At 34.1% G+C, this 23,348-nt stretch overlaps 1 protein-coding gene and 1 non-coding gene across 2 annotated transcripts; both read left to right on the top strand.

Annotated features, from left to right (window-relative positions):
* The first annotated feature begins 4,898 nt into the window (after nt 1–4,898).
* On the top strand, nt 4,899–6,668 carry LOC116111896 (anthocyanidin 3-O-glucosyltransferase 2-like). The gene is made up of 2 exons (XM_031398083.1): nt 4,899–5,462; nt 5,596–6,668. The coding sequence occupies exons 1-2, from the start codon at nt 4,970–4,972 to the stop codon at nt 6,456–6,458; spliced, it is 1,356 nt and encodes a 451-aa protein (XP_031253943.1). The 5' UTR covers nt 4,899–4,969; the 3' UTR covers nt 6,459–6,668.
* Nucleotides 6,669–22,882: 16,214 nt separating this feature from the next.
* Nucleotides 22,883–22,989, top strand: LOC116113215. Its single transcript, XR_004125384.1, has one exon. It is a non-coding gene; the product is annotated as a small nucleolar RNA R71 (small nucleolar RNA).
* The last annotated feature ends 359 nt before the right edge of the window (nt 22,990–23,348 follow it).

Here is a 23,348-nt window from a genome sequence, read left to right as displayed (position 1 = left end):
ATGGAGTCGTCTCCGGATCAATAGATTCACCTTCTCAGTTTGCTGCTCAAGTTGGAAAAATGCTGCCGAATGCAACCGCGGTTGCCATAAACTCCTGGAGGAACTAGACATTACAGTTGTTGACACCATCAAGTCAAGACTGAAATTTTTCTGAACGTTGGCCCCTTAATCTACATCTCCGCCGCCCTCCCGATTCTGAATACGGCTGTCTGGAATGGTTAAACGGACGTGAAACTCTTCAGTTGCCTACATAAGTTTCGGTAGTGTGGTTCGGCCTTCGCCTTTCCGAGCTAGCAGCATTAGCTGAACACTGGAGGAAAATAGGATTCAGTTTCTTTGGTCATTTAGAGGCAATCCGGAGGAACATTGCCCAAAGGCTTTTTAGAAAGGACTAGCGCTTATGGAAAGATGTTCCCGGGCTCCCCAGTTAAAAATCCGGGAACATTCTTCAGTTGGGGTGTTTGTGACGCATGCGAGCGAAGTCTATAACGGAGAGTATCGGTGGCGTCGATGATTTGCAGGCTTTTTTCGCGGATCAAGGGCTGAACCAGCGAACAATGGAGACAGTATGGGGATTGGTTGGGGTTTGAGGGGGGAAATTTCACGAAAGATAGATACTGGAAGCCTTGAGCAATTTTGTATTCTGAAAAAGGAAGTGAATGAAGAAAAGTTGCTGCCTTAAGACTTGCTTTCCAGGCTGTTGACCTGGTAGGTCACTGCAATTTCAATTCTCTAATTGAAATCATCACCACAATTGATTGCTGGTATGCTAAACTTACAAAGAAATTTTACAAGGTTTCATACAGTGATGTGATCAAAATAAATGAAAGAGAATTTAATGAGTTTGACTTTGTTTCCATCTTCCATTCATTTTTTTGCCACCCCTTTGTGTTGCAATTTGTAATGCAAATCTTGTAAGATTTTTTTCTAAATATAGTATTATTGATTTGACTACTATGCAGTTTTTTATTGAAATTACGATCTTCTCTTGAGTTTTCAAAATTTCATTATATCGTTTGTTAATGATATGTATGATTATAATTTATTTCCTTAAAATTGTTTTCATCAACCATGTATCATACCCTGTATTTTATTCAAGTATCTGGAAATATAGTTCACTTGAATTGAAGCTTAAACTAGCTAGATTCTGCTACTGCAACACAAGTTATCCAATTAATGCTATGCATGCATTAGCTATTAATGAAACTTGCCACCAATTAATAAACCAATAATGTAAGAAATTGATGCGGCCAACGTTGAAGCTTTTTTTTTTTTTTTTAATTATAAATAGGTTTTCATTTGTGTCAAAACTAGTGTTACCATGATTGTGGAGATTATCTAAAATATTAGTACTAAGTAAATCAATTTAAGCTTTAAGGAATTTCCCCGCTTAAAAATTTACATTGAGCAGGGTCAAAAAAGTATTTCATATTGACTGTTGTTGAAGATCAATCAAACAGTTAACGAATTAGTTGTTAGAGAATTATATTACAAATAAGAAATGAAGGTTGACTATAGTGTAATAGTTGTAAGGGCAAAAAGTAATTGAATAAATCTTGCATTTATATAAATCAATCCCCCCAATTAAACTAAATCACATGGCCCTCATTTCATGTCTATCATCTCCAACCATTTAATTGCCCCTACAGGATTTGGTGTGCTCAAAAACTTGCTCTTAAGGCTGTGGAATCTGAAGGTAGCTCTACTTCAAATTTCAAAGCTCTTTGAGATTATCACATCCAGAATTATTAGTATCAAAATGTTTTAATTTAATGTAGTAGCAAAATACAATTGTTCTTATTTAAGTTTTGGAAAGAGCACTAACATGTGTAGGAATTTATATTATATGATTTGGTGAGACTGTCCATGTAAGTATTTTTTATTGAAGAGAAAAATCTATATGAAGAGCTCTCCATCTCACTTTACCTCACGGTGGTAACCATCCATAATGTAATGTCATGTATTATTATAATTTCCAAAATTCTCTTTCATCCACTTATCACCATGCATTAGCATACTATCCATTATCATTCATTGATGACAATCACCCTTAGAACCAGAATGTATTTAACCCCATATAAATGTCATCTCATTTAGTTAAAATCTTTTGTCAATTTGGTAGGATGAAATTTCACTGGAAGGGCCACTGATAGACTTTCTCCCCCAAAATGTAAAATCTGTCTGGGGCAATTTAAGTGGTTGTCGATGAAAGGCATAAATAGGGCCATGTGAATTTAGTTTAAAACAAAATTATTCAATTATTTTCTTCCCTTACAGCTATTATACTCTCTATCACCTTCATTTATACCATTTATTTCTTAAGTTGCAACTAACTCATTGACTTTCTGGTTGATCTTAAATAAAGTCAGTATTGAATTCTACGTTCGGACAATGGCTGTTGTGGGTAGGCAAGAAATCTTAAAGCATTTATAACTGTAGAGAAGAAATTAATTGAGAGAATTGTCGTTGAAATATGTATTAAAAGTCTCTGTATTAAAGGTAACCAAAAATTTACACAGCTTTAAAAAATATGATGGGAGGAAAGCATATTTAGGGCCAAGGATTTCATTATGGTGTAACGCTAATTAAGCTTGGAGAGAAGGAAAAAAAAATTCACCCTAAATTTGTTGAACATAAGTAGAGAGAAAAAAAAAAAAAAAAACACTGAATATATAAAAAAGGGATAAAAGACAGTTGTTAAAATTAGAGGAAATGAAAGAAACAAGAAAGAAGGGATTTTTGGATTACTAGTCGTATTTAGATTTTATTATAACATAATACTTGTTCACAAATAATTTTCGTTTCCTAAAACAAGTAATAGGAAAAACAAAGAATCATATGTATGACAAAAAAAAAATATTCCATGCATTTTTATTCTCTACTTTTTTAGACAATCCTCCACAGTATATATATAAGGGAAAATTTATTTATAAAAAAAGAATACTTTTATCCTCTACTTTATTTATTATGAAAAAAATGACTACAGATGTATTTGCATTAGAGGAAATGAAAGAAACAAGAAAGAAGGGATTTTTGGATTACTAGTCGTACTTAGATTTTATTATAACATAATTCTTGCTCACAAATAATTTTCGTTTCCTAAAACAAGTAATAGGAAAAACAAAGAATCATATGTATGACTAAAACATGAAAAAAAAAAAAAAATTCCATGCATTTTTATTCTCTACTTTTTTAGACAATCCTCGACAGTATATATATAAGGGAAAATTTATTTATAAAAAAAGAATACTTTTATCCTCTACTTTATTTATTATAAAAAAAATGACTACAAATGTATTTGCACTATTTTCATTTTTGGATACTAGAAAATAAAATCAAACATCATATTTTGAATTTGGAATTGATTAAAAATAAGAAAAAAAAAATGATTAAAAATAAGAAAAAAAAAATAAGAAAAATAATCTATAATATTATGGAGTAACTATATCAACCATAACAATAGGTTTGATATATCTAGAAATTTTTTATTATTATATAAGGTGTATGATACTTTCAAAAACCAGCGACTGCATTTCATAATTGAGTAATCACACAAAGATAAATCATTTGTATAATTATATAAGGTGTATGCATGGGTTTGTGAAATTGTCCATATAGCAATAGCATGGTGTGTTATAATAGGTTTTTTCAATAAAATAATGAAATCCATCTAACTATTATTCAATTGCCTTACAACCACCACGTTTCTTTACCCACCATTCGCCGTCAACATTTGAAGGGAAAATTACGTCAACCTACCTAAGATTTGGTTTGAATATATAGCCTTCCTAGCATCTTAAAAACTAACAATGATATACCCAAAAGTGAAAAATATATATATATATATATATTATGTTAAAATAAATCGTAAAAAGGCAAAATATTCTTTCGAAAAATTATTTTTTAATATATTTTACTTATGAAAAAATCATAATCATTTCAAAACACAAAATCCTAAAATATCCCCATTTTAAAAGAAAAACCCAAAATCACCCTAAAAAATAATAAATAATAAAAAAATTTAAAAAAATTTAAAAAAAAATTATGATTGACTATGTTGGGATAGACGCAATTTGGCCTTTGGCTACCTGTAGTGGCCACTCAATTCCACAAAGCCACCAATGATGCCACCAATTTCTTTGGTTTAGATCAAATTTAGTTAAGAATTTGATTTGAGAAAACACTAGGGTTAGGGTTTGTTTAGGAATTGATCTAAGAAAGTTCCGATTATTTGTATTGTCTTTTACTAAATTTAGTCTAATGGCTTTGATTCTATTATATATATATAGTATGAAGACTTGGGTTTGAGTCCTCTATCAATGTGAACAAGTAACTTATTGTTAGTTTTTAGAAAAGGAATTTTTGTAAGAGTTTATTACAGTTTTCTCTCTAAGTTATCAGTAAATAATAATTTTCTGTCGTATCATAAATAATAATTTACCCCCTACTGTTAGTATTTCATTAGGATTTAATTGTAAGTTTAATTTAACGGATTAAATGAAAATGGATTAGTAAGATGACATAAATACTAACGAAAACAGTAACTATAAAGGGTAAATTTTTAAGTAAAATACCTAAGAGGAGAATTTATATTTTATGACATCTTAATGGGGAAATTATAATAAAATCTTTTGTAATTGTACTAGTTAATTAGGGTATAATACGTTATTGTTTTGGGTTCAAAAAGTATTTTTGTAATTGTTCAAAAAGTATTTTTGTAATTGTATTAGTTAACGAATGGGTAGACTATTGTCATTTTCTAAAACATCTGGATGTGAGGGAACTTCCTATACCTTTGGTAGGTTATTTTTAATTTTCCCAAATATGAATTCAACAATAAATACCAACTCTCTAGAACGAGACTCCTTAACATATCATATATATATATATATGCCTTTCCCTGCCTGATATGCACACAGCTCTCAATAAATTATCAATAGTTTGTCTAGCAACTTAGCCACTATCAACCATGGCAGAAGCCAAAAGAAGCCAAAAACACATAGCCGTGTTGACATTTCCTTTTACATCTCATGTCGCCCCTCTTCTTTCCCTCACCCAGAGGCTTTCACAGGCTGCTCCAGAATTGATATTCTCTTTCTTCAGCACGCCTCAGTCTAATGCCTCGCATTTTCCAAAAGATGGAAAGTTTGATAACATAAAACCCTACGATGTTGACACAGGATTACCGGAAGGGTACGTGCACAAGGGCCAGGGCCCTCCGAGAGTGGCAGTGGAGTACTTTCTGAAGGCAACACCTGGGAATTTTCAGAGGGCTATTCAAACGGCGGTGGTGGAGACAGGGATGGAGATTTCCTGCTTGATCTCGGATGCGTTTCTTTGGTTCGCGGCGGAGATGGCAAAAGAAATGCAAGCTCCCTGGCTACCGTTCTGGACCGGCGGTCTTCGTCCGCTGCTTGTCCATCTTGAAACAGATAATCTGAGGCAACAGTTGGGAATCAACGGTATGCGTATTTAACTGTAACTGGTTTCAAATAGGTTATGTCATAGCTTTTCCTTTATCCTTTTTCGCGTTTCCACTTTGTCAGTAAAGTTCATAAATCATGGATGGAAATTTTCTTTTTCCTTACAATACAGGACCTGGAGACCAAACCCTTGAATTTCTTCCAGGATTTTCTACAATACGTGCAGTGGATCTTCCCGATGGAGTCGTCTCCGGATCAATAGATTCACCTTTCTCAGTTATGCTGCTCAGAGTTGGAAAAATGCTGCCGAATGCAACCGCGGTTGCCATAAACTCCTTTGAGGAACTAGACATTACAGTTGTTGACACCATCAAGTCAAGACTGAAAATTTTTCTGAACGTTGGCCCCTTAATCTTAACATCTCCGCCGCCTCCCGATTCTGATAAATACGGCTGTCTGGAATGGTTAAACGGACGTGAAACATCTTCAGTTGCCTACATAAGTTTCGGTAGTGTGGTTACGCCTTCGCCTTCCGAGCTAGCAGCATTAGCTGAAGCACTGGAGGAAAATAGGATTCAGTTTCTTTGGTCATTTAGAGGCAATCCGGAGGAACATTTGCCCAAAGGCTTTTTAGAAAGGACTAGCGCTTATGGAAAGATAGTTCCCTGGGCTCCCCAGTTAAAAATCCTGGAACATTCTTCGGTTGGGGTGTTTGTGACGCATGGCGGAGCGAAGTCTATAACGGAGAGTATCATCGGTGGCGTGCCGATGATTTGCAGGGCTTTTTTCGCGGATCAAGGGCTGAACCAGCGAACAATGGAGACAGTATGGGGGATTGGGTTGGGTGTTGAGGGGGGAAATTTCGCGAAAGATAGAATACTGGAAGCCTTGGAAGCAATTTTGTATTCTGAAAAAGGGAAGATGATGAGAGAAAAAGTTGCTGCCCTTAAAAGACTTGCTTTCCAGGCTGTTGAGCCTGGAGGTAGGTCCACTGCAAATTTCAATTCTCTAATTGAAATCATCACCACAATTTGATTGCTGAGTAATGCTAAACTTACAAAGAAATTTTACAAAGGTTTTCATACAAGGTGATGTGGTAAAAAATAAATGAAAGAGAATTTAATGAGTTTGACTTTTTGTTTCACTCTTCCATTCATTTTTTTGCCACCCCACTTTGTATGCAAACTTTGTATGCAAATCTTTGTAAGATTTTTTTTCTAAATATAGTATTATTGATTTGACTACTATGCAGTTTTTATTGAAATTACGATCTTCTCTTGAGTTTTTCAAAATTTCATTATATCGTTTTGTTAATGATAATGTATGATTATAATTTATTTTCCTTTAAAATTGTTTTCATCAACCATGTATCATATCCTGTATTTTATTCAAGTATCTGGAAAATATATGATCACTTGAATTGAAGCTTAGAACTAGCTAGATCTGGCTACTGCAACACAAGTTATCCAATTAATGCTATGCATGCATTAGCTATTAATGAAACTTGCCACTCAATTAATAAACCAATAATGTAAAGAAATTGATGCGGCCAACGTTGAAGCATTTTCTTTTTTTTTTTTTAATTATAAATAGGTTTTCATTTGTGTCAAAACTAGTGTTACCATGAATTAGTGGAGATTATACTAAAATAATTAGTACTAAGTAAATCAATTTAGAGCTTTAAGGAAATTTTCCCCGCTTAAAAATTTACATTGAGCAGGGTCAAAAAAGTATAATTCAATAGTGACTGTTATTGAAGCTCAATCAAACAGTTAACGAATTAGTTGTTAAGAGAATTAATTATTACAAATTAAGAAATGAAGGTTGACTATAGTGTAATAGTTGTAAGGGCAAAAAGTAATTGAATAAATCTTGCATTTAATAAATAAATCAATCCCACTAATTAAACTAAATTCACATGGCCCTCATTCATGTCTATCATCTCCAACCACTTAAATTGCCCCATACGGATTTGGTGTGCTCAAACAACTTGCTTTTAAGGCTGTGGAATCTGAAGGTAGGTCTACTTCAAATTTCAAAGCTCTTGTTGAGATTATCACATCCAAGAATTAATTAGTATCAGAAATGTTTTAATTTTAATGTAGTAGCAAAATAAGATCAATTGTTCTTATTTAAGTTGTTGGAAAGAGCACTAACATGTGTAGGAATTTATATATATATATAGATTTGGTGAGACTGTCCATGTAAGTATTTTTTATTGAAGAGAAAAATCTATATGGAAGAGTCTCTCCATCTCACTTTACTCACGTGGTGAGACCATCCAATAATGTAATGTCATGTACTCATGTATTATTATATATTTGCAAAATTCTCTATCATCCACTTATCACCATGCATTAGCATATAACTATCCATTATCATTCATTGATGACAATCACCCTTAGGACCAGAATGTATTTAACTCCATATAAATGTCATCTCATTTAGTTAAAATCATTTTGTCAATTTGGTAGGATGAAATTTCATCTGGAAGGGCCACTGAATAGACTTTCTTCCCCAAAATGTAAAATCTGTCTGGGGCAATTTAAGTGGTTGTCGATGAAAGGCATAAATGAGGGTCCATGTGAATTTAGTTTAAATCAAAATTATTCAATTATTTTTCTTCCCTTACAGCTATTGTACTCTCTAAAATCAACCTTCAGTTTATACCATTATTTCTTAAGTTGCAACTAACTCATTAACTTTCTGATTGATCTTAAATAAAAGTCAGTATTGAATTCTACGTTGAAGGACAATGGCTGTTGGTGGGTAGGCAAGGAAATCTTAGAAGCATTTATAACTGTAGAGAAGAAATTAATTGAGAGAATTGTCGGTGAAATATGTATTAAAAGTCTGTGTATTAAAGGTGGTATTATTGACATGATACTACGAGTCATTGACAAATACTTATACGTGATAGCCTCAGTACCTCATTTTTTTCACTTGGTGAGACTGTTCAATTAAACAAAGATATCTACTATTTTAATTTTCAAAACCACCATGGTGATTGTCATCAATGAATGATAATGGATAGTTATATGCTAATGTACGGTGATAAGTGGATGAGAGAGAATTTTGCAAATATATAATAATAGAAAATGATAGAGTTACCGAAAAGTTTATACCGAATTTGTGCACCGAATACGTGACAAAATCCTGATCGTTGATTAATATTAACTGATAATAAATCAACGGTCAAGATTTTGTCACGTCATTCGGTGTACAAATTCGGTATACACCCGTCGGTAACTGTAGTATTACTCATATAATAATACATGACATTAAATTATTGGAGGGTCTCACCATGTCAGCAAAGTGAGGTGGAGAGACTCTTCCATATACATTTTTCTCTTCAATAAAAAATGCTTACTTGGGACAATCTTACCAAGTCAATATATATATAAAATTAATTAATTAATTAATGGTTTTAATAAACATCGATTACATTCAATGTAAATATAGATAAAAGAGAAAAGAATTCAGAGTTAATATAAATTGCTACACATGTTGGTGCTCGTACCAACAACTTGAATAAGAACAATTGATCTTATTTTGCTACTGCATTAAAATTAAACATTTCTAATTCTAATTAATTCTTGGACGTGAAAATCTCAATAAGAGCCTTCAAATTTGAAGTAGAGCTACCTTCAGATTCTACAGCCTTTAGAGTAAGTTGTTTGATCATACCAACTTAAATCCATTAGGGGCAGTTTAAGTGGTTGGGGATGATAGATACTTATATGACCGTGAACCAAATGCACCCTATGGGTGTGTTTGTTTTATTATTTTGAATAGTATTTTTGNGTTTGGATCGGGGGCATATAAGATAATGAAGAAAAATAAATGAAGAAGAAGAAGAAGGGCAAGAGAGAGAATATATATATATAGAGAGTTGCGCTTGGATTGGGGGCATATAAGATAATGAGGGTAATCTTCGTTTATTTTGCAAGATTCTTGTGTTTGGTTTGCAAGTAATAAAATACTACGGAAATCTTTTATTGCAAATAGTGTTTACTGCTAGTAATGTGGGGGGTAATCAATACTCTCCCCCACTCTTGGGATTAAAACATCATTGGGTAATCTAATTTTTATACCTATTTTGCCCATATTTAAAAATTATTTCGGACACAATTGTCCTCAAATGTCTACCAAATAATAATTACTTAGCCCCCCTACATTTGAGAAATTAGCTAAAACACCCTAGCCACAAAAAAGTTTAAAAGTTAACAAAATACTTCCAGTCACCCAAGACCATTGCGGCCGTTACTCACCATCGTCGGTCGCTGGCATCGGTCACCGTAATTGTGCATGGCTAGAAACGACCAGATTTGGCCGTTTCACCGCCAAAGATCATGGCCATATATCTGGCCACGAAACGACTATAGATCTAGCCGTTTCACGACCACATCTTTAGCCATGAAATGACAGTAAATCTAGTTGTGAAACGACCATTGATTTGTGATCCATGGCACACGGTTGGCCATATATGGCCAGTTGTGCGCCATTTTGTCGACTATCGGCGATGGGTGGTGGCGGTCGCTGGCTGGCTGCCAGCAATGGCTTGGGGTGGGTGAGGGTGATTTTGCTATAAATTAAAGTTTTATATAATTTGGGTGTTTTAGCAAAATTTCAAATGTGAGGGGTTAAAAGAAATGATTAAAAAAATATATATATTTAAAAAGGAGGGCAATTTAGTAATTTATATAACATACCCACCAATTTATCCTTTCAACCAAACATATTATTCACCAATTTATTCGAACCAACCAAACACATTTTCTAAACATTCCTAGTAATCTTCAAGGTGATCTATCGTTCCGTTAATATAATATCCCCTATAATAAAATATTATATGATCCAAATACCCCCATAGTCCTACTGCAATAGTCACCACCACTACCACCCCCATCAGCCAACGTTGCCAGAATGCCCACGACTGTTGGTCGTGCATGATATGGCATTTTTTCTGGCCATATCGAGGGCCGTGGATCTGGATTTTTTGGTTTGGTAGTTGCCCGTATTAAGCTTGATCTAGGCTGATTCCGACATCACCGTCGGCCCCTAACCACCACCACTCTTACTCCTCTCATTTTCCACTTCAAATCCCACCAAACCCCATCACCGGAATTGCCCCCAATCTCGGCGAAGCCCACTATTTTCTGCAATTTCCCTTTTTTCGATGCTTTTTGGTTGCGTTTCTACGGAAATGCCCCTACTTGCATCGATCGACTCCCCTTCACCTCCTCTTCAAAACCCCTCAAAGAACATCTCTGTTGCACCTTCCGGATTGACAGCTAGCGGTGTTTTAGGCAACTGAGTGGCTTGGGTGGGTGGGGTGTTTTTGTTAAAAATTAAACTTTTGTGGCTAGGGTGTTTTAGAAATCTCAAATGTTGGGGTTAAAAAATGATTAAAAAAAAATATTATATTAATATTTTAAAAGGGACAATGTAATCTATATAATACCATCAATTTGTTCCAATCTAACCAAACACAGTTATATAAATCCTCGAATACACATTCTAAACCAAACGCACCCATATATATGCTACACTCACAACCTCTTCTCACAAATTTTCTTACAACCCTGATGTGGCATCTTGTCATTGGTTAACTCGTAAATAGGTAGGCAAACCCATTTTGAGCTGACCAATATGAGTTGCCACGTCAGGTTGTAGAGAATCTCTTCTCACAAACTTTCTCTCACACAACCCTGACGTGGCATCTTCTCATTGGTTAGCTGCTTGCTGAATTGAGTCACTTAATACGAACTTACACATTTTTAACCAAAAATTTACACAGCTTTAAAAAATATGATGGGAGGAAATCATATTATGGCCCAGATTTCATTATGGTGTAACGCTAATTAACTTGGAGAGAGGAAAAAAATTCACCCTAAATTTGTTGAACATAATAGAGAGAAAAAAAAAAAAAAAAACACTGAATATAAAAAGGATAAAAAGACGTTTTAAATTAGAGGAAATGAAAGAACAAAGAAGGGATTTTTGGATTACTAGTCGTATTTAGATTTTATATAACATAATCTTTGTTCCAAATAATTTTCGTTTCCTAAACAAGTATAGAAAACAAAGAATCATATGTATGACAAAAAAACAAATATTCCATGCATTTTTTATTCTCTGCTTTTTTAGACAATCCTCCACAGTATATATATAAGGGAAAATTTATTTATAAAAAAAGAATACTTTATCCTCTACTTTATTATATGAAAAAAAAATACTACAGATGTATTTGCATTAGAGGAAATGAAAGAAACAAGAAAGAAGGGATTTTTGGATTACTGTCGTACTAGATTTTATTTAACATAATTCTTGCTCACAAATAATTTTCGTTTCCTAAAACAAGTATAGGAAAAACCAAAGAATCATATGTATGACAAAAAAACATGAAAAAAAAAAAGAATTCCATGCATTTTTATCTCTCTACTTTTTTAGACAATCCTCACGTATATATAAGGGAAAAATTATTTATAAAAAAGAATACTTTTATCCTCTACTTTTATTTATATAAAAAAATGACTACAAATGTATTTGCACTATTTTATTTTTGGATACTAGAAAATAAATCAAACTCATATTTGAATTTGGAATTGATTAAAAAAAAAAAATAAGAAAAATAATCTATAATATTATGGAGTAAACTATATCAACCATAAACAATAGGTTTGATATATCTAGAAATTTTTATTATTATATAAGGTGTATGATACTTTCAAAAACCAGCGACTGCATTTCATAATTGAGTAATCACACAAAGATAAATCATTTGTATAATTATATAAGGTTATGCATGGTTTGTGAAATTGTCCACTAGATAGCATGGTGTGTTTATATAGGTTTTTTCAATAAAATATGAAATCCATCTAACTATTATTCAATGCCTTACAACCACCACGTTTCTTTACCCACCACTCGCCGTCAACATTGAAGGGAAAATACGTCAACCTACCTAAATTTGGTTTAAGTATATAGCCTTCCTAGCATCTTAAAAACTAACATGATATACCCAAAAGTGAAAAATATATATATATTATATTTAAATAAATACTGTAAAAAGGCAAAATATTCTTGTCGAAAAATTATTTTTTAATATATTTTACTTATGAAAAATCATAATCATTTCAAAACACAAATCCTAAAATATCCCCATTTTAAAGAAAAACCCAAAATCACCTAAAATAATAATAATAAAAAAATTAAAAAAATTTAAAAAAAATTTATGACTATGTTGGGATGACGCAATTTGCCTTTGGCTACCTGTAGTGGCCCTCAATTCCACAAGCACCAATGAGCCACCAATTTCTTTGGTTAGATCAATTTCAGTAAAATTTGATTTGAAAAACACTAGTTAGGGTTTGTTTAGGAATTGATCTAAGAAAGTTCCGATATTTGTAGTGTCTTTTACTATTTAGTCTAATGGCTTTGATTCTATATATATAATGTATGAAGACTTGGTTTGAGTCCTCTATCAATGTGAACAAGTAATTATTGTTGTTTTTAGAAAGGAATTTTGTAAGAGTTTATTATACAATTTCTCTCTAAGTTATCAGTAATAATAATTTTCTGTCATATCATAAATAATAATTACCCCCTACTGTAGTATTTCATTAGGGTTTAATTGTAAGTTAATTTACCGGATTAAATGAAAAATGCGATTAGTAAGATGACGAAAACTCTACGAAAACGGTAAACTATAAGGGCAATTTTTAAATAAATACCTAAGAGAAATTTATATTTATGATATCTTAATGGGGAAATTATAATAAATCTTTTGTAATTGTACTAGTTATGGTATAATATTATTGTTTTGGTTAGTTTTTGTTTGTTCAAAAAGTATTTTTGTAATTGATTAGTTACGAATGGGTAGACTATTGTCATTTCTAAAACATCTGGATGTGAGGGAACTTCCTATACCTTTTGTAGGTTATATTAATTTTCCAAATATGATTCAACAATAAATACACGTCTAGAACGAGACTCCTTAACATATCATAATATTTATATATGCCTTTCCCTGCCTGATATGCACACAGCTCTCAATAAATTATCAATAGTTTGTTAGCAACTTAGCCACTATCAACCATGGCAGAAGCCAAAAGAAGCCAAAAAACACATAGCCTGTTGACATTTCCTTTTACATCTCATGTCGCCCCTCTCTTTTCCCTCACCCAGAGGCTTTCACAGGCTGCTCCAGAATTGTATTCTCTTTCTTCAGCACGCCTCGTCTAATGCCTCGCATTTTCCAAAGATGGAAAGTTTGATAACAAAAACCCTACGATGTTGACACAGGATTACCGGAAGGGTACGTGCACAAGGCCAGGGCCCTCCGAGTGGCAGTGGAGTACTTTCTGAAGGCAACACCTGGAATTTTCAGAGGGCTATTCAAACGGCGGTGGTGGAGACAGGGATGGAGATTCCTGCTTGATCTCGGTGCGTTTCTTTTGTTTCGCGGCGGAATGGCAAAGAAATGCAGCTCCCTGGTACCGTTCTGGACCGGCGTCTTCGTCCGCTGCTTGTCCATCTTGAAACAGATAATCTGAGGCAACAGTTGGGAATCAACGGTATGCGTATTTAACTTAAACTGTTTCAAAAGTTATGTCATAGCTTTCCCTTTATCCTTTTTCGCTTTCCACTTTGTCATAAGTTCAAAATCATGGATGAAATTTTCTTTTTCCTTATATTACAGGACCTGGAGACCAAACCCTTGATTTTTCCAGGATTTCTACAATACGTGCAGTGGATCTTCCCGATGGAGTCGTCTCCGGATCAATGATTCACCTTCTCAGTTAGGCTGCTCAGAGTTGGAAAAATGCTGCCGAATGCAACCGCGGTTGCCAAAACTCCTTTGAGGAACTAGACATTACAGTTGTTGACACCATCAAGTCAAGACTGAAAATTTTTCTGAACGTTGGCCCCTTAATCTTAACATCTCCGCCGCCTCCCGATTCTGATAAATACGGCGGTCTGGATGGTTAAACGGACGTGAAACATCTTCAGTTGCCTACATAAGTTTCGGTAGTGTGGTTACGCCTTCGCTTCCGACTAGCAGCATTAGCTAAGCCCTGGAGAAAATAGGATTCAGTTTCTTTGTCATTTAGAGGCAATCCGGAGGACAATTTGCCCAAAGGCTTTTTAGAAAGGACTAGCGCTTATGGAAAGATAGTTCCCTGGGCTCCCCAGTTAAAAATCCTGGAACATTCTTCGTTGGGTGTTTGTGACCATGGCGGAGCGAAGTCTATAACGGAGTACCATCGTTGGCGTGCGATGATTTGCAGGCTTTTTTCGCGGATCAGGGCTGAACCAGCGAACAATGGAGACAGTATGGGGATTGGTTGGTGTTGAGGGGAAATTTCCGAAATAGAATACTGGAAGCCTTGGAAGCAATTTTGTATTCTGAAAAAGGGAAGATCATGAGAGAAAAAGTTGCTGCCCTTAAAGACTTGCTTTCCAGGCTGTTGACCTGGGGTAGGTCCACTAATTTCAATTCTCTAATTAAATCATCACCACAATTTGTCGGGATATCTAAACTTACAAAGAAATTTTACAGTTCTTCATATAAATGATTGTAAAATAATGAAAGAGAATTTAATGAGTTTGACTTTTTGTTTCACTCTTCATTCATTTTTTCACCACCCATTTTTATGCAAATATTATTTGTAAGATTTTTTTTAAATATTATATTGATTTATTACTATGCGTTTTTTATTGAATTACGATCTTCTCTTGAGTTTTTCAAAATTCTTATATCGTTTTGTTAATGATATGTATTGTATTTTTTCCTTTAAAATTGTTTTCATCAACCATGTATCATATCCGTATTTTATTCAAGTATCTGGAAAATATATGATCACTTGAATTGAAGCTTAAACTACTAGATCTGGCTACTGCAACAAGTTTCCAATTAATGCATGCATGCATTAGCTATTAATGAACTTGCCACTCAATTAATAAACCATAATGTAAGAAATTGATGCGACCAACGTTGAAGCTTTTTTTTTTTTTTTTTAAAATTATAATAGGTTTTCATTTGTGTCAAAACTAGTGTTACCATGAATTAGTGGAGATTATACTAAAATAATAGTACTAAGTAATCAATTTAGAGCTTTAAGGAAATTTTCCCCGCTTAAAAATTTACATTGAGAGGGTAAAAAAAGTATAATTCAATAGTGACTGTTTTGAAATCATCAAACAGTTAACGAATTGGTTGTTAAGAGAATTATATTACAAATTAAGAAATGAAGGTTGACTAGTGGTAATAGTTGTAAGGGCAAAAAGTAATTGATAAATCTTGCATTTAATAAATAAATCAATCCCACAATTAACTAAATTCACATGGCCCTCATTATGCCTATCATCTCCAACCACTTAAATGCCCCATACGATTTGGTGTGCTCAAACAACTGCTTTAGCTGTGGAATCTGAGGTAGGTCTACTTCAAATTTCAAAGCTCTGTTGAGATTATCACTCCAAGAATTAATTAGTATCAGAAATGTTTTAATTTAATGTAGTAGCAAAATAGATCAATTGTTCTTATTTAAGTGTTGGAGCATATGTGAGATATATATATATAGATTTGGTGAGACTGTCCATGTAAGTATTTTTTATTGAAGAAAAAATTATATGGAAGTCTCTCCATCTCACTTCTCACGGTGAGACCATCCAATAATGTAATGTCAGTGTCTTATTATATATTGCAAAATTCTCTATCATCCACTTATCACCATGCATTAGCATATAACTATCCATTATCATTCATTGATGACAATCACCCTTAGGACCAGAATGTATTTAACCCCATATAAATGTCATCTCATTTAGTTAAAATCATTTTGTCAATTTGGTAGGATGAAATTTCAACTGGAAGGGCCACTGAATAGACTTTTCTTCCCCAAAATGTAAAATCTGTCTGGGGCAATTTAAGTGGTGTCGATGAAAGGCATAAATGAGGGTCCATGTGAATAGTTTAAAACAAATTATTCAATTATTTTCTTCCCTTACAGCTATATACTCTCTAATCAACCTTCATTTATACCTTTATTTCTTAAGTTGCAACTAACTCATTACTTTCTGTTGATCTTAAATAAAAGTCAGTATTGAATTCTACGTTAAGGACAATGGCTGTTGGTGGGTAGCAAGGAATCTTAGAAGCATTTATAACTGTAGAGAAGAAATTAATTGAGAATTGTCGGTGAAATGTATTAAAAGTCTTGTATTAAGGTGGTAGTTTAAGTGGTTTGGGGATGATAGATACTTATATGACCGTGAACCAAATGCACCCTATGGGTGTGTTTGTTTTATTATTTTGAATAGTATTTTTGAAATAGTATTGGTAAGTAGAGTTGGGTGATTATTACGAGGTAGAATTTAAAAATTAATAAAAAAATCCTTAGGTTTGCTAATTTAACTAAACACCCCAATATATAAAAATTTTATAAAATGACAAAAATACCCCCACCCACCCACCTACAGTGGCCAAATTCTGGCCACCACCGCCAGAATATGACCAGAATTTGGCGTTACAGTGCACACCTGGTCGGATCTTGCCAGTCATTCAACGATCTAGCCGAAAAAGGCCAGATCCACTTATTACCGACCATTTCCGGTCGATAGTGCACCATTGTGACAAATTCCGATCGCCACTGATGGTTAGATCCGTGGCCAATAATGCATCGATCTGGTCTTTTGTGGTGGATCTGGCCGGGCCAAGAGATGGTCGTTGTTGACCGTCAATGACAACCATATCTTTAGCTGTAGATCTGACATTTTCTGGCCAGATTCATGATGGATCTGATCGCAAAAGGCCAGATCAGCGAACAACTGGCCAGATCTGACTGGTCATGCACGTAACACCAGATTTCAGCTAGATTCTGACGGTGGTGGGCAGAATTTGGCTAATATGGGTGGGTGGGGGTGTTTTTATCATTTTACAAAATTTTTATATATTGGGGTGTTTAGTTAAATTAGCAAACCTAGTGGTTTTTTTTTTTTTTTTTTTTAATTTTTAAATTCTACCTTGTAATAATCACCCAACTCTACTTACCAATAATATTTGAAAAATACTACTCAAAATAATAAAACAAACACACCCATAAAGTAACATTTAGGGTGCGTTTGGTTCATGGTCATATCAGTGTCTATAGACAGGCTATTCGCAAGTGTACGAAATCACACAAGTAATAAAACTCGAGTAAACGAGTATCGAATCCCAAGAGAACTACCTACCAAGTACCAAACTAGTCTATTTTGTTGCTATTTGATGAAACATAATTTTAAGAATGAATTTAATGAAAAAGAAAATAAACTAAAAAACAAATCAAAAGCAGAATTTTATTAATACTTGGGTAAACAGATTAATATGACAAAACCTAGGGCACATATTTTACACTAATTTAATCTTATGCATTGACAATTATTGTTAACCTAATTAAGCTTATTCTAAAGGCCAAACTCCTTGATATTCCATTAACTTTCTCTCGAACAATTAGTGAATTAACCCTTAAGCAACAACCCAAAATATCTCTAAGTTGGATTTAGGAGCTAAGAGATCATTAAGTTCTATGGAATTTATCAAAGCCTCATAGATCGCGGTAACCTATCTCTAGCGTTCGCTCAATCTATGGTTTTATTACCTTAGACAAATCAGGTTTCATCTCTTGATCTTAACCCAATCCATGATATCATTCAACTCTCGGATCCTTAAGAATTGAAAGCATTACACACAATAATAAAACTTAGAATTAATGCTCAATAAGAATTAACAACAATAAAGTCAACACATATTCATAAATTGGGCTACATCTTTAGCCCAGAAAAGGGATTTAGTTCATAATTGCAGTAATAAAAACAACCATTGTATTCAATAACATGAGTTCAAAAAAGAAAAATAGAAAAACTTCTCTAATTGGCAAACGCGAACTGCAAGAATTCCAGTCTCCAAAAATAGTAGCTGTCCTTTCTTCTTTTCGCCCCCCCCCCCCCCCCCCCCCCCCCCCCCCCCCCCCCCGGGGCCCCATCTAAAACTGATTAAAGACTCTTATTTATAGTGCTAGGGTTTGGAGGTTACTTAGGAAAGAATTAAATGCCTTCACCCATTTAGATTCAGACTAGGAGAATGTAATAGCCCAAACAGGCTCGTGACCCATCGCTATGACGAGCGTTCTTTCTGTCCCACGAGTCCGTGATATTCAGAATTTGGTAAATTCATCAAACTTTGTATCTCTCTGAATAAGCTTTCCAACACCACAAAAATTGTCGAATTCTGATTTCTACAGCTTAAGCTATGATCGAAACATCGAAGCATGCTCATCTTGAAGGATTTCCAGATTTTACGTTGTATCTTCGACATGTCACAACTTTCTCGTTTCAACTCCAATTCTTGCTCGACATCATTCTTTTTCCTTCAAATATCAGTTTGAACCTGAAAATGCTCAAAATACACCCGTGATCCCGTAAAAGGTATTTATGAAATAATTAATTCAAATTCCACAATTTAAACACATTTTTCCATAAATAATCCAATTAAATCACATACAAAATATACACTTTCAAGCTCTTATCACAACCCCCAACTAGCTTTTTGCTAGTCTCTAGCAAACTAAGCGATAAAGTAAGTCTCTAAGCTTAAAAATAAAACAACCAATTAAAACCTATATCTAAACTATCTTAAATCACTTTCGTAGATTGACACGATTGCATTTAGCATATGCAACAAACCTTTAAACCCTTAGGCGGCCCTAGTTGGACGAGTTGTCGTCTCGTGAAGGTTTCCAGCGATGATACCCTCAAACATCCACACTAAACTTAACCTAAACTCCAAAAATAAAAATACACATAAAAAGAACAAAAACTAAAAAAATTCTTGGATCAGTTCATAAAAGTGTCTCAAAAATAGCATATACACAAAACAAATAGAATAATTAAGAATTGCCTAAACTCACAAACAATGCAAATGTCAATTCCATTTTCATTATCAACCCTAAAACATCCATACAACCATAAACCATTAGTCTACAAACCCGGATGGTTTTATGAATAACATTCATGAATAAAATTTTGATCTCAGTATTCGGGTTATGACTTATACGTGAATCATGGAATCAAACTCCATAGGCTCACTTTTCAAATCATTCTCCACTAATGTAGAATTTCACATTACCTTGGATCAATAGGTCTTTGTAAAGGTTGTAACATTAGGCTAGGGTATGAGTTCATGAAGGAACAAAAAGGGAAATTAACAAAAATCAAATTAAGAGACTTAATTTTCATTCATTCTTATTACTGTCATACAAAAACACTTTCCTTTTTCACTTAATAGCTTCCCAACGTTTATCGAGCTTTTTCTTTTCGATAGTAATATAAACCCATTTGCATAATTCCAAATCTTCACAATGCTTTTCAATGCCCACTTTTCTTTTCTTTCTCTTTTTTTTTTTTATTATTTTTTTCATATTTTTTTTCTTCATTTTTTTTTACAATAATAATAAGAAGAAAGTAGAAAACACACACACAGCCCCACAGATCTTACAAGCACTCCACAACCCCCAACCAATTTCTTCACATAAACCTGGGTTGTGGCAAAACTACACTTCCTCACCAATACTCATACTAAGCTTGAATAATAATTAAGTCTCTTAAGGATAAACTGGGTAGGATTGAATTTTAGGCTCATAATCAGGGTAGGGTAAAAATTAAATTCAAAGAAAGAAAAACAAGGCTGAATTGTGTTTAAAAGGCTCAAAAAGTTAACTAGCGATAATAATAAAAAAAGTCAGCTTGAAAGACTCAATCGGTCCAAAAACAACCTAAATCATTTCCTAAGTGATGTGAACTCTAGGATTTCGCCTTGAGTGGTTCTCAAATGAGTTCTAGAGTTTGTTGAGATCACAAAAATATTCATGGAAAATTCACACATAAAACGTCTAAACTTAACCACTTCCAATCCACAAATCGCTAGGGTCTCAAACTAAATGTCATTAACATTTACAATCATTCGTAATTAAAGGCAAAAATTAATATCCTCCATTTGTTACATGTTATAGCAATCACATTCCTATTATAGACATATAAATTAATCCAACAATAGAACCAAAATTCAAAACAGAACAGAAAAATAAAAATAAAAATTCACATAAATCCATGAATTCGAAGTCTTTGGGAAGAAACTTCCCTTACCCCTAACCTAAAATCTACATTGTCCCCAATATACAAATATAAACAAAAACAGAGAAAAAGAAAAGTTACCCCCCCCCCCCCCCCCCCTCCCCCTTTTGCAATAGTGAAGTACGAATACGCATGACAATTCGATCACCAACTCGTTTTATTACATTGTTGTCTTTTAATTCTATCAAAACAAAGAAACTTATAGTGCACCTCATCGGAAACACACATCACGTGTCAAATTTATGAATTTAGAGAAACAACCACAACATCAAAATTATTTACACAAAATAGAAAAAAAAAATTAAACATACTTGAAAATTAGCACTTGCAAAAATAACACACTAATCAATAAAATAAGAATAAAAAGCTTGGGTTGCCTCCCAAAAGCACTTGGTTAAAGTTGTAAGCTTTACTTTTCATTCTCTTCAATCTAGATCATCTAGGAGAATCCAAGCCCTCATATCCTTAATTTCACCATTCACATAGGGCTTTAATTGTTGTTCATCTACCATCTCAAAATCAACCTCCATAGTCCTAGAGTTGACTAAACAATTCTCTAGGGGTGAACTAGGGTAGTTTTCTTCTAATTTTTTATTCACTTGTTATCAAGGACACTAATCTCAAAGTATGTGTCTAAGTCGGATGGACGCTTCTTAACATCAAAGACATTAAACTCTACTTGTTCATCTTCTACCCTTAAGATTAGTTTCCCTTGATGAACATTTATCAATGCTTTACCCATGGCTAGGAAAGGTCATCCTAGGATTAAAGGCATTTCTCGATCTTCCTCTATGTCTACCACTATGAAATTTATTGAGAAAATCAGTTTGTCTACCTTAATCAAGACATCTTCTACCACCCCCCTAGGATATGTTATTGATCGATCAGCTAATTGGAGAGACATGATGGTTGGCTTCACTTCTCCTAATCCAAGTTTCCTGTAAATGGAAAACGGCATTAAATTTATACTTGCCCCTAAATCATATAAAACCTTATTAAAACAACAACTACCAATAATACAAGGGATAGTAAAACTCCTTCGATCTCATAGTTTAGGTGGTAGTTTCTTTTGAATCAGCGTGCTTAACATAACTTTTTCATGTTCCTCAAATTTTCTATTGTGCGTGAGGATCTCCTTCAAAAACTTTGCATATTTTGGCATCTGTTCTAGCATATCAACAAAAAGGATATTAATATGTAAACTTCAAAACATATCAATAAACTTACCAAATTGCTTGTCAAGCTTCTAATTCTTCAAACAATGTGGGTACGGAAGGTTTACATGGCTCAAAGAAAGTTTCTCCTCAGATTCACGCTCGTTACATCCACAAGACTCATCGCCGCGGCGATGAGTTGAAAATTCTGACGATTCGGGAGTTGCTTCACGATTGCCATGGCCATAAGTTTCATCACTACAACAATTGTCCTTCATGCCGACAAGCTTCTCCAAATTTTCATGCTTACTATGGCGATAAATTTCCTCACCACGGCGATTGTTCTTCTGCTCTTCCTTCAAATCCTTCTCTTGTTCTTGCTTCTATTTTTCACCCTCTGAATTCTCCAAAATTCTTCCACTCCTCAAAGTGATTGCATGCGCTTATTCCTTGGGATTCTTCTCTGTATCACTCGGCAAAACTCCTTGAACTCTTCCCGCTAATATGTTATGAATTTGCCCAATTTGAGTCTCACGGGCAAGGATTTCAGTCTTCTTAAACCTCTTGCTTATCTCTTCAATGAACTTGGTAAGCACATTCTCTAAGTTAGATTTTGGCTTTTGAGTTTGAAAAACAGGAGGTTGTTTTTTCTCATTATTATTGCTCCATGAGAAGTTCGGATGTTTCTGCCATGATGGATTATAAGTATTTGAGTACAGATTTCCTTGCCCTCTTTGGAAGTTATTCACATAATTTACTTGTTCAAGTGAGGCGAATGGACTTCCTTCTTGAAAATTTCTTGAGGAGTGATTACCTACACAAAATTCACAAGTTAGAAGAGAATAATCAATTACATTTATCTTTAAAACAATGCCCAATTGCTTTTGAATGGCTAAAAGTTGAGCAACCAATGTGGTGTAACCGTCAACTTTGTGCACTCCCGTTGATTTCCTTATTGAAGTTCTCTCTGAACTCTTCATATAGTTATTATTTTCCATCACTTCAATCAAATTGTATGCTTCCTTTGGTGTTTTATTGTTCAAGGCTCCTCCACTTGCAGCATCTATCATGGCTTGAATAATTGGCAACAACCATTGGTAGAATGTTTGCACTTGTGACCAGATTGGTAAACCATGGTGAGGGCACCTTCGTAAGAGATCCTTATACCTTTCCCATGCTTCATATAATGACTCCAAGTCTTGTTGGTAAAAATTGGTAATCTCACTTCTCAGCTTGGCAGGTGGAAAATATTTAGTGAGGAACGCTTAAACTAACTCGTTCCATGTCGTGATGCTCCCAGATGGCAAAGAAATCAACCAAGCCTTAGCTTTATCCCAAAGAGAAAATGGGAAAAGCCGCAGCCTAATTGCATCATCGAATACTCCATTATGCTTGAATGTGTCGCATAACTCCAGAAAGTTGGCGATATGCAGGTTGTGATCATCATTAGGTAACCCAACGAATTGGACCAACTGTTGAATCATTTGAATAATTGCTAGCTTGATCTCAAAATTATTCGCTTGAACTGGTGGTCTCCTAATGTTAGAATAGCACCCATCAACAGTAGGACACTAGGACTAGAGTAGTCCTTCAA

The sequence above is a fragment of the Pistacia vera genome, unplaced genomic scaffold (assembly GCF_008641045.1).
Source record: "Pistacia vera cultivar Batoury unplaced genomic scaffold, PisVer_v2 Contig101, whole genome shotgun sequence".
NCBI classification, from domain to species: Eukaryota; Viridiplantae; Streptophyta; class Magnoliopsida; order Sapindales; family Anacardiaceae; genus Pistacia; species Pistacia vera.
The sequence above is the reverse complement of the archived record's forward strand: the minus strand, read 5'-3'. Positions and strand labels throughout refer to the sequence as shown.

Excerpts from the sequence above, each read along its gene's own strand:
- LOC116111896 (XM_031398083.1), top strand. The coding sequence starts at position 4,970 with ATGGCAGAAGCCAAAAGAAGCCAAAAACACATAGCCGTGTTGACATTT. Across the intron at positions 5,463-5,595 it reads GCAACAGTTGGGAATCAACG|GACCTGGAGACCAAACCCTT; the intron begins GTATGCGTATTT and ends CTTACAATACAG.